Raw genomic sequence first — 12,460 nt, 5'->3', positions numbered from 1 at the left:
TGTTGCCTCCTGAACTGGCAGCTATAATGTTGTCTTTTTTAAGACTTCTCAGCACAGGTTTTGTGTATCCAGTTTTCTTTTCTGACTCACCATATTTGGAGGATCGCCTTTTCACATAGTGTTGTTGGGGCGTGCAGGTGCTCTGGTTCTTGTCCGCCGCTTTAGCAGAGGACCACAGTTCCTGGAGGAGCGTAAGCCAGTTTCCTTGTACCACATATGAAGTCATGTGTGGTAGGTAAGACAAATTTTAAAACCTTGAGAGAAAATTAATGTAAACTCTTTTCTGACAGAGCTTTTTGTGTATTTGCAGATTACACAGACCAAAAGCACTAGCAACTGAAGCTCTTCGTCTGCAGAATGGATGTGTGTGCATACATTTAGTGTTATGAAAAGCTTTCCTTCAGTGTGTGTCACTAGTCTGTCAGCTGTGGCTGGAAGAAGGATTTTTTTGTTTCTTTTTTTTTAGAAGTGAAAGCATCAGTCACTTTCTTTGCCACTTTGACTGCTGATGCACCTTCTAGAGCAGCCCATGTTACTTCAGAGCCTGCCAGGTATAGGTGTAGATATTTATTCCATGAAAACTGGAGTGAAGTCAGTGGTTCACTTTGTACAGATAGACAAACAGACCAGCTTTTGGAATCAGCCTAGTTTTCAATCAGCTGCTTAAAGAGAAAAAGATCCCATTTTTATGTCCCCTTACCTAGTTTGTGGGGTGTCTGTACTGTAAAAATGTTTTGTGAGCTGGAGTGTATTGCAATGCATGACTCAGATTCTGTAAGGCCTTCTGGACAGTCATATGCCTGGTCATAGCATGCTGAACTTGAAGGTCCAGCCTTTTCCAGTCCCATGTTCCTCTGTTCCTGTTTGGAATTATTAATGTTCCTAGGGGAGAGAGTCTCCTCAGGCATTCGCAGTAGTGGCTATGGAAGTCCTTCCCCACTGTGGGTTGTTAAAAAATGCTAATGTTTTCAAGAAGTAAAGTTCCTGGTGACAGGAAGCTGATATTAGATAACTCTGTTGGTTGTCTCTCCAAAGTACATGCATTTGTGACTTGAACTCTGCTCTGCAGTCCCTGTGCTTCATCTGCAATTGCTCGATCTCTCCAGGCTGCTTTCCAGGAAAACAGTCATCTTTTAGTTGTGTGAGATGCATGCTGCCGTGGTTGAGCCACTGTATCTGCTGTAGTCTAGAAGCTTAAACACTGCGTTCCCTTCACTTCTTATTCCTTCAGGATTCTGGATTTGGTACTTGAAGAGCCTTTCTACTGTAGCAAATCTAAAATTTATTGTCCCCCTGCCCCCACTCAAAGGGGAGGGACTGTGCTCTTTTGAGCTATTTAATTGCAATACCCTTAATCCCTTGAATAATTCTTTTAGACCTCTGACTTCAAATCATCTTAGTTGCTAGATGTTTTACAAGTACTTGACACTGCAAATGTGGGTCCTAGGTGATGTGAATGTTTACTTTTTAAAGTAATATGGAAGATCTGTTCTCGCAGCTCTGCACTGTTTCTTGCTGAGGATGAGCTGCCCTGCAGTGGTTTTCAAGAGTTTGTGCATTAAAGGATTTCCCTTATGAGGTGGTAAAATCACTGTGCTTTTTTTCTGCCTTCACATGAATTCCTTTCCTTTGCTGTCTCCACTGTCCCTCCCACATTTATTTTAATCTACTTACTATCATGGTGAGCTCATCAGAAAGAACTTTTTATCCAGTGATGACTACAGGGGGAGAGTAGACGTGTATCAGTGAATTGGTTAGTTTTGTTTTAAGTTTATCCTATGGGAGATGCCGACTTCTTTATTTATTTGTGCCCTGGATTGATTTATTGAAGATACCCTTAAATTCTAGAAGGAAATACTACATTGATTCTCTTCAAAAAAGAACTAGCTTGCTTCACTGTACCAAACTGAGCTTAAAGAGAAAGGACTGCGCAGTGTTCAAGCTATACTGCAGGTTTGTCAGGCTTAATTGAGGAATCAAGTTGAATTAATTATCACCTTAGTTAAATGCTAGTCTGGATGTTCTCCAAAGTTGAAAATATGTACGTAATGAGACCCTAAAGTAAATACACCTGCACTCCAATTCAGAGTTTTTGCATATGATTCTCTCTTGCATGCCCTCAGCTATAAAACAGTTGGAGCAGTGTTGCCCTTGCTGGCTTGTTGTAATTTCTAAGCATTTTAATTTTTCAATATTGCATTAGTTGCCCTTGTGTTGTATGCGAAGTCGTGGTACATGCAATGGTTTTTAGAGAAGTATCCTTACCAAAGTGAAACAGGCTGCTGATGGTGGCTTTTACAAAGTGTAATGCTTGCAATTTTTCTGCTACTTTTGAGATTTTTTTATTTAAAAGCGTGAACATCTGGGAAATCCAGTTGGTGAAATCTTGATGGATGACTTATAGGCCAAACTTTTTGAATGTATTAAAAGTAATTTCAAATGAAAGTTTTTTAAAATAGCAAAAAGGGGTTTCTCTATTCTTTGTCTCAAGTATCTTTATTTAAAATGTGGTGCTATGTATAAAGGATTGTGACTGCCTGTGTAAGGATTGTTGTCCAGGTAGGTTAAGCTATAACAACAAAATAAGTATTTTATTTGTTTTAGGGTTAATCTAATCTAATGGAAACTACTGGAAAGTTTTCATTGAATAGGGAGTCAGTTGGATTAAACACCAAGAAAGCTTATTGAAATAAAATGAGAGAAATATGCATAAACAGTAATGATCCCACTTTCAGATCCTAAATCTGCTTGGTGTCCACAGAATTTCCTCTCTCAGTTTCTGTTTCATTCGTTCCAGCGTTAGTACAGAGTGGTATTTTATACTGAGGGCATTGCTGGAAATACTGAAGAAAAAGATGTTGATACAAACTTCACAGTTAGGGCTACAGTCAGATTTCCAAGCAACTGATGGATTAGTTCCTTTGCTAAACATGAACACTTTTTTTCGCCTTTTCTCCAGATCTGTAGTCATAGTACTTGCTGTTAATTATAGTATGCATTTGCCTGCAGTAGTAGATCAGTGTGTTTAAGACAGTGGTTTAAGGGCTTTTCGATAGCCAGTCCATCATGAAGGGTTCTATTCCTTCAGCTGCTTATTACCAATTTGTAGTATTTGAAGCTCTAGTTCTGAACACTGTTCCTTGTTAATTACTCTCCACCAGCAACAGTCCCATGTGGCTTATACAGGAGGTACTACAGCCACTGAGATTTACACAGGATAGAAAATAGCTGGGGTTTTCAACCTGGTATTTCTGTAAGAGCCTAGAGCAAACAACTTAAGTGTGTGAGGCACATTTTAAGTGTAATACTTGTCCATCATAAAACCTTATGAGTGCATTAAAAAAAAAAGTAAACATGTTCTGTATTGGGTAAATGGTTCTGGTATTGGTAGATATATTTTGACATATGCCTGTGGGTTTGCATTCTTTTTTATAGTTGGAAGAGTCCTTGTCCTTTGCCTGCAGCGGACCTGACCCAGTCTCATGAAGCCTTTGTGCTTTGATTCAGGCTTAGTGTTTGCTGTCTGTTCACAAGGCACAGGTGTAAAAGAAAACAAAGACTCAGATGCTTTCTGTAAATCATTTATGTCACCTGTGCCATAATGTCAGTTAGAGCTCTTTAATACGCATTTGGGAGAGATGGTAAGGGGCAGATAGTATTCCATGAAGTATATTATATTGCAGTATTAATTTCTCATTGTCTCCAAGATTGTCCTAAAAATAAAAAAGGACAGTAAAAAAGAAATTACTCTGATTTTGCATATGGAAAAATTTACACAATGCCATCTGTTCTTATTTGCATTTGTGTCATTGATTGTGTGTGTCATTGATTGTGTGTGTGATCTAGCTGAAAAAGGTAAACTGACACTATTTTGTTTCTTTATCTAGACACACTACTTTGGCCTTTCGTTTCTCAGCAAGAGCCAGCAAGCCCGCTGGGTTGAACTGGAAAAGCCTCTGAAGAAGCAGCTGGACAAATTTGCCAATGAGCCTTTGCTTTTCTTTGGGGTAATGTTCTATGTGCCCAGTGTTTCCCGACTGCAGCAGGAGGTAACAAGGTATGTGGTTTCCCTCTGTTCACACTATTGTGATATAGCTGGGAGGGAGCAGACAGTTGCTCTGTTTCTGGCATTCAATATTTGCTCATGTATCATCTAGTTCTTTCCTTTCCTGATGATTGCCCAAATGGGAAAAAGTGAGAGAAGTCACTGCTTGGTTACATCTGTTTGGAGAAAAAAAAAAACAGTATTGATGAATGATTATACACGACCAACTGCAGAAACAAAAAGAGAATAGATATCTGTTTAAAAACCTGACATAAATTTTGAAAGAGACCATGGTGACCGTATTCTTTTTCTGTAACCTTCTACTGATTAAAAGGAAGCCATAGGCAAAGGACCTCTATATACAGTTTTAGTTTATTATTCTTACGTCTGCCTGTGCTTTGCTGAAAGTGAACTTTGGCATCTTTTCTGGGTTTTACCCATCCCACTCCTGATTTTGCCCCTTATGCTTCACAAAAGGATTAAAATTGTTAGGGGGTATTAGTTCTTTAATTATGATCAGGGTGCACCTTTGCAAACAACTTCAGTGGGAATTACTCTTTTATTCAGAGCCCTGTGCTGCAGTTGTAACAATGCAACTGTTTTGAGGGGCTATTCTTGTAAACCACATCACTGTGTGGTTTTTGCACATCTGTGCTGTATTTGAATTAAAAAAAAAAAAAAAAGCCCACCTCACCCAAAAAGGGGTGGACTTGTTTTCTTTTTAACCAAAATTATTTCATTTATCTGGTCTAGAGCAAAGTTGCATCAGCACAACTAGAGGTAAAGCCTGGAATAAGTGGGTGAGGGCTACAGGGTGGCAGAAGCCTCCCCACTGAAAAAAATGTTCTGTTGCTGCAAACCTGAAATTCACCATCTGGTGGTCATGTCTAAAAAAAGATGTATAAATGGTGGAGAAAAGAGCGGCTTTAATTCTAGAAGATGTGCAAGATGTGAAGCGTTTTTTATATTGCAGATTGTGTATTTTAAAGGATTTTTTCTTAACACTGAACTGGAGAATTGACTTTAGTAGGATGCGAAAGATTTGATTCTTAAAATGACAGCTGTCAAGCAATCCCTTGACTACTATATATGCAGAATTCTTGCCAAACAATGGGCTGAAAGCATCACAAAACTTCCATTTCCCTGGGAATAGACTGAACATCGATGCTTGTCTGTATCTGTGTGTTCCTGCTTTGTACGCTTTGGGAGAGGGAAGCCTCATACCTTTTTCTTCAGAATTATTTAACATGCGGTCGGAATGTCTGAAATGTTCTGTTGCTCACTTTTGTCATCCCAATCCTGGCCTAGTTGTGTGCAAGGAAGCATTGTAGCTACTTGGATGCTATTATCTCTTCAAGCTGCAGCCTGCGGTGCTGATTGCTCATTCATAGCTCACCTGCAGAGGTGTATTTGCTCATTCTGCCCAAGTTGGTAATAACAAAACATTTCAGTGGCAATTGAACTTCACAGCATGCCCAATTGGAGTGGCTGCTGAATTGTTTTTCTTTCTGAAGTGATTGATAACATAAGCTGCAGAGTCTTATAAAAGTGCCTCTTACGTTTCTTTAAATGTCTGTAGCAAAACCAGCAGCTTACTAACGGATCTCAGATACAGAATAGCCTGTTAAGATTTCCCCCTCCTCCCCCCCCAAAGTGGAATCGCTTCACTGTAGATAATGTGATGGCAGCAAACCTTCAACTCCGCAATTCTAGGTAGATGCGGTAAATCTCATGTTTGAAGCAATGAGTGGTGGGGACATGGAGGACTCCTCCAAAACAAATGGCAGAGAAAGGCTTAGTCTAATTTGTGATTAGGTGGACAGATGGGGGGGGTGTGGTGTGTAGGTTTTTTGGCTTTGTTTGCTCTTGGTAAACTGGTTAAACATTTATTTTGAAATTGAGATTGGCTGCTTTTAGGATTAGGCTTGATCATGATACGATTACCCATGATGATGAGGTAAGCACTAGACTCTCCCACTCAGTGCCTATGTGTTTGACTTATATTTACGTACAAATGATAAATCTGTCTTAAATCCAAAACTCACGATCAGACACTTCATCTCCTTCTGGGAAGCTGCAGAACCACCACAAACAAACAAACAAACAATCCCAACCCCAAAACAAAACCACCAGCAAAGGCTGAAGCTGCAAAGCTAGTGACAGCACTGCTAGCAGTGAACCTGTTACCTTTGTAACCTTCTCTTGCTGGAGATATCTCCAGCCCTGAGCTTGCCTGGCCATGTTTGGAGCTTGAGATCAAACTCATCTCTCAGTCCAGGCTTTTAGTTAATTGTAGACTCATTAATTTCCAGGGCTCATTAATATTCCTTGAAGATGATGAAAAGTCGTCTGAGAGTACTTCAGCAAACACTTATATAATCCACAAGTATTCAAAAGCCAAGGAATTGGTTTAATTAGTTGGTTTTCCTTGCCTCTGATCTGTAGGATTATAGACTTTGGCTTGATAGCTGGTTTTGAGAGATTTGTTCCAAATTGAATATTCCTCCCTGCTTCCAGCAACTGCAGCCCCCTGCACCTCATGTGCTGTCATCACGAAGAGGGAAAATGATCCAAGGCTTTTAGGTTTTGTTGGTTGAGAGGAGCATTACTTGTGGGGTTGGTCAGTGGCTCTGAGGCAGTGTTCCTTAATAATTTTTGTTTGAAAGACCATCTGACTCTTCGAAACAATCTGTGGACCATTTTGTGTTCTGCTATTGTTTGGCAATTGGGACCAACAGGAGGAATCATTGTACAAATAAGACAATTCATATTTAGGTGAAGCCATAATAATTTATTTATAGATTCCTAACTTTACATTTTGTCGTTACTGTTGGAAGTCTAAAATGCGAATTATGCCTGCAGGCTTCTGGATTTTAGCTGCCTGCAGGTGTTGGTAGTGGTCAGGAGCTCTTCATGGTCTTGCTGGTAACTTCCTGTATTGCACAAGCCAAATGTGGGTGCAGAAATAAAGGTGAGTAACACTGCCCCAAGCGCTATGTCCCTCAGTGGTGAACAGTGTCTATGGAAACCTTTCCGTACGTGACGTGCTGTGAGAGGAGTGGAATAGTAATCTAGTAAGAAGTCAGTGGTGTCCTTCAGAGGTACAATGTGGGAGCGTCTGTTGACTTGCTGAAGCTAAACACAAGTAGCAGTGCTAACCACAGAGTTGCAGGATGGTTGAGGTTGGAAGGTACCTCTGGAGATCGTCTACTCAGAGCAGAGTCAACTAGAGGAAATTGCTCTAGGACTGTGTCTCATTGGGTTTTGAATATCTCCATGGATGGAGAGACTCCACACCTTCTCTGGGAAACCTGTTCCAGTGTTCAGTCACCCTTGCAATAAAGAAGGGAGTTTTATGTTTAGAAGGAATTTCTTGTGTTTCAGTTTGTGCCCAAAGGACCTCATCATTTCAAAGGTGTGAATGGGTATTGAGCGACTGAGTGGGTGAATGGGTTACCTGGGTTGGGCATGTGTTATTGAGGACCTGCAGGCGCCTGTTGTGTAAACACAAGCACAGCCATGACTTAATGTGGGATGCCTGTAGTTAATTTGTAAGAGGTATTTCTGATGAGAAAAAAGGGCCTGTGGGATCCAAGAAAATGAAAAGACAAGACTGCCAGAGCAGTTTATTCAGCTAACAGCTCTTTGAAGTCAGCCTCTGAGGCCTGCAAGAAAAGATGAGGCAAAGAGTACTCTGGGGGACACATTAATTGTTTTAGTAGGTCAGATCTGACTCTGGTCTGAGTCTGGCTTGCAGGTCTTCACATTTTTTTTTTTTTTTTTTTTTTTTTTTTTTTTTTTTTTTTTTTTTTTTTTTTTTACAAAATTGACACTTGCTTAATGATGCAAACATTAGCGGTGTGGGTGTTTTTTCCTCCTCAAAGTTACATGGAGCATTGGGACAGGGTAAGAAGTGCCAGCAGGACATCATCAGTCTTGTTCGGTTAGTGATTTTGAGTGCGAATGATGAGGCTTCTCAGGACAGCCATGTTTCTTGACTTGTGACGGAAGCTTCCTGTGGATGTCCTAGGGAAATGTACAGAAAGCAGCCGCCACTTGTAGAGTACCTGTCTCTTCTTTCTGGTAATGGCAATGAAGTAAACGTTATTGCTATGCCTTCTAGCATTGTACTCTTGACATTGGGCCTTCTCCTAGGAGAGCTATTTCCTACCCTCTAGTCCTCATATTTCCCTACTCTTTCTACTCTGTTTCTTTTGTCTTGGGTTGAGGCTCCCATCTGTACATAGCCCTTGATCTTAATCCTGTCTCCTCCAAGATCCCAGTGACTCCAGTATCTCCCCCACCTCTAGTCCTGGCATTCTACCTGCACCCAGTCCCACAGACATCTTCCAGGGAGAATTATGAATTAAAGCCCCATGACAATTTCTTAAGGTGTCAGTAGGAGTTTCACCATGTTGTAATTGCTACAATTTGAAAATTTCTAGAAGAATTTGCGATAAACCAAATTTAAAGAAACCAACAATCAACCAACCAAAAAAACCCTCTCCAGGCTTGATGGCAGCTACAGCAGGAGCCATTTGGATGGGACTTTGGGGGTTGGCACATTACCAAAAGGCATTTTTCATGGAAGGCTACTTAGACAACCTCTTTTTAGTCATCCAGCTGTTCTCAGAGTGAGCAGCCATCGCAGGTGGAGATGCTGTGTGTGCTTTTGGCATATTTAAAGCACCTGGGATCTGCATACTGTCTGATATAAAGCAGTCTTTGTGATGCCCTGTAGAGTAGATATTTGCATAGATTAGAAATATAAATCTGCCTTTTATTTTCTGCTAACTCCTCAGAGGGGACGCATCCTTTCAACCATTTATTTAAAAAAAAAATAAGTCTTTGTACAGTGTCTAAAGTAAACAAGCTTGCTTTCACTGTGCTCTTGTTCCAAAAACAGAGAACCCACACAGTCTTTTGTGGCTTTCTGAAAATGTGGGTGCGATGCTGCTTTCTGCACAAGTATCAGACAATCCATGGCTTTTTTTTTTTCTTTTCTTTCCCCACAGTTCTAAGGGAAAACTGAAGTTACATTTTGCTCCCCACAGTATCTCTATCTTCACACATGATACTGCTGTGCCTCCTGTGAAGGAATGAAGGTGTGCTTTGGTCTGGCTTTTCTTTTTTTCTTTCTTGGAAGAAGCTTTCAGTATCTTACTATGTGCTCTGTACACAGTAATATCCGATGGTGTTTATGCCCCAATCTGCAACAGCACAATCCTGCAAAACGAGAGCAGTTCCTAGTCTGGCTGCCACCAGCGGGGCTGGGTCCCCGTGGCGCTGTGCATGGTAGGTCTGGTATGCACAACTGTGTAGGGAGGGACATATTCCAGCATCTGCACTGTGCTGCACTGGGCTTCTGCCCCAAGTTCAGCTGTCAGCTCTGCGCTTTCCCAGAAGAATGTGCTGTACAGCTTTCCTGTGAAAGAAAACACAGAGTGTTTGGAATGGGATGGCTGCACCTGTAAAGTGTGGGAATGAATGCATTTGCAGGTGGAAAATTAAAGCCCGTGGCTGCCAGGCCTCTTTTCTGGAGGGCCTGTGAAAAATCAGCCTCAAAGTTATCCTCCTTTAACTAAGTGAACATTTTCCTCTGATGTTTTGCTGCCTTACCCTTTTCTTCACCATTTCTTGTAGCTGTTTTTTTTCTGTTTGTCTTTTAAGGAAATATTTCTTCTTCACAATTCTCTGCCTTTCTCTTTCTTTATTTTTCTTCAAGTGTTAGGTGAAGAATTTTTAAACAGACATTCTTCTAAAACATACAGAGCTACAGACTCTTAGGACTGTATGAATTTTTAAATCACGTGCGGATAAAGTAGATGTGAAAAAATTAATGTTTAACTGCTTCATATTTACAGGGAAAAATGTTCTGGCAAATCTACTTTTTTTTTTTTTTTTTTTTTATAAACTGGACTTTCTTTTCCTTCCCCTCAAAAAAAAGTCCTTCTTGAATGTCTCGCCTACTTGACCTTATCTTTGCTTTTAGTCTGCTTTGCTTTACTTTTTTTGAACAAGCTGAAGTTTCACATCCTCCTGTGTTGCTAGCTTTTAATACAAGTACAATCAGTTGGAGTTTTGTACCAGTCACTGCTGTCTTTACATGGTGCTTTTAATTGCTGTGTTAAGGCTGATATTACATATCCTCCTGTGCCAGCCTGGTTTTGTGGCAAGCTCGGTGATGTGGAACTCTTTTGGCTGTTAAGTTTGTAAGGTACATGAGGATGCTTTGCTTTTCATGCTTGGTTACACCTGCAGCTTGTGGCTGTCTGGGAAGTCTCTGTGTGTACCTTTGAGTTCATGGTAGTTGATTTGAGCACTGTGGTGACTTTATTGTCTAAAATTATTATTTTGTATATCACAGCGTGTCAGAAAAAAGCAGCACGATATGTACCATCTGATTTGTTCAGGGCAGCCTTGACTGTATTTGCCTGAAGTGATGGACTGTGACAGGTTGTGTGGCCGTGCTTGTTAATACACCTCTGGTACACCCATAAGATTTTTTTAATGCCAATGGTTCTTAAAAATTCAGCAGCACTTAAAAAAATTTTCTTCTACAAAAGTGCAGAGAAATATCATGCAGGATGGGAGGAGGAGAGAGATGTGTGGTTAAGTTGGATTGGTTGATAAATGAGTGAGAACTGAGTGATACACGGCAAGTGGGAAGGTGGAGTATTTAAAAAAACAAAAGGCCAGAGTTTGACCTCTCACACCTAGAGATTTAAGTCAGGATATAACCATTCAGTATTACTGGTGTAACTGAGGGGAAAAAAGTTCGGTTTTCAGGCAGCAGAAGCCTTACTGCCTTGTCCAAATTTGTCTCTTCCCAAGAACCTTTGTCATTTCGTGTTTACGGTGTACTTCCCAGCAAATGTTTTAAGAGCATGCCTGCTGTCTTGGAAAAATGATACCCGGGAGCAGGCTATGTAGCTTCCAGAGAAATGAACGCAACCAGTTTCTCATTGCCCTCTTTTCTGGGAAATGTCATAACTAGTAAGCATGTGCCGATCAGCTGTGCTGTGCTTACGGAGCAGCTCTGCTCACACCGTTGGCACTAGAAAGAGCTGTGTGGCTTGCCCAACTGGAAAGATGATGCACCTCTTCACTAAGAAGCAAGACTGTTCTCTTCAACACAAATATGATACTAATGATCAGAACAGTCCCGTGTTTTTAACTATTTCCAGTTAAAAAGTCTCTTGTTGGTTCTCTTTGTCTGTTTCTTATATTGGGCTGGATCCTTGCGTAGCATAAACCAGTGTAGCTCCTTTCTTCTGACAGAGTATTTCCAACTTTATAATTATATATATTTTATATATATCATATTTCTGTTTTATAGAGAGCTATAGGTCAATGGACTGTAATTTTAAATGATTCACATGAATTAAGACAATCACTGCTATACATGGAAGTCATGTCAAATGAACCAAAAAGGACAGAATGTTCTGTGAGAATGGCAGGCCTTAGAAATGGAAGATAATTTGATCCCATGAATCCTGTCAACCTTTTGTTCTCAGCTAAATGGTTTGGAGAGTCAAATTACTGGATAATTTTTACAGGGGAATGGTGGGGAACAACTGTGAAGTGGCATGGGGTGCCAACTGACCTATATGTGGTGGTACTAATTCTTTCTTTTTTAACTGAAGAACTGATATACAGCGGTCTAAGTAGGTGCTGTGTCATGAAACACAGTAAAAGATTTAGGACAAGTACCAATGTAAATGTCTTATTCATGAGACTATTCATGAGACACTGTGGTGGAGTCTCCCAGAAGAAGGAGCAGGAACTCTGGAGCTGAAATTTTATAAATCGACTGGAGGCAAAGAAATTTCTGCTGGAGCAGAATCCTGTTTTGATTTAGACTGTGGTTGCCAGCCTGCCTGACCCTACAGGTCCTGGTCCTGATCATGATCCCAGTGCTGATCGTCTCATGACTGGAACTGCACTGTATCTCCCAAGACTGGGAGAAAGGCAAGCTCTGGGTTTCATTGCTAGGTGCAGGTAGTTGTGAACCCCCAGGGAGTCCTGAGTCCCCAGGGATCCCAGCTGTCTTCTGTTGGACAAGAGTGTGGATGGGTCCTGAAGTAACTTGGTAATGTCAACCTTTTTTTTTTTTTTTTTTTTTTTTTTTTTTCTTCTTCCGGCTGCAGGAATCTGGGACTAAACAGCAACGCTCTCAGCCAGCCCAGATACTGTCTAGGAGCTCACGTAGCCCGGGCAGGGGAGCAGCTCTGGAACTGCTTGCAAGCTGCATGAGTCTTAAGAGCCCTGGGTGGCCACCCAGGATTAGACAGTCTGGGGTATTTGCATTTTGGTGCTCCTTTGATGGTTTTATTGTTTTGTTTTAATTATTGGACTTTTTTAATATTAGTGGCTACTGCAGCATAAAAAACACAGGCCTGTAGCCTGCCTTGC

The 12,460-nt window shown here is 40.8% G+C and overlaps 1 protein-coding gene across 2 annotated transcripts in view; it reads left to right on the top strand.

Annotated features, from left to right (window-relative positions):
* PTPN14 (protein tyrosine phosphatase non-receptor type 14) overlaps positions 1-12,460 on the top strand; it is a 123,884-nt gene that overhangs the window by 48,658 nt on the left and 62,766 nt on the right. For both annotated transcript variants that reach the window (XM_076334565.1, XM_076334566.1), the window contains exon 3: positions 3,888-4,057. In XM_076334565.1, the coding sequence (XP_076190680.1) occupies positions 3,888-4,057 (170 nt within the window). The remainder of the gene's footprint in view (positions 1-3,887; positions 4,058-12,460) is intronic.

The sequence above is a fragment of the Aptenodytes patagonicus genome, chromosome 3 (assembly GCF_965638725.1).
Source record: "Aptenodytes patagonicus chromosome 3, bAptPat1.pri.cur, whole genome shotgun sequence".
Classification (NCBI taxonomy): domain Eukaryota; kingdom Metazoa; phylum Chordata; class Aves; order Sphenisciformes; family Spheniscidae; genus Aptenodytes; species Aptenodytes patagonicus.
Note: the sequence above shows the minus strand (reverse complement) of the source record. Positions and strands in the feature narration are given on the sequence as shown.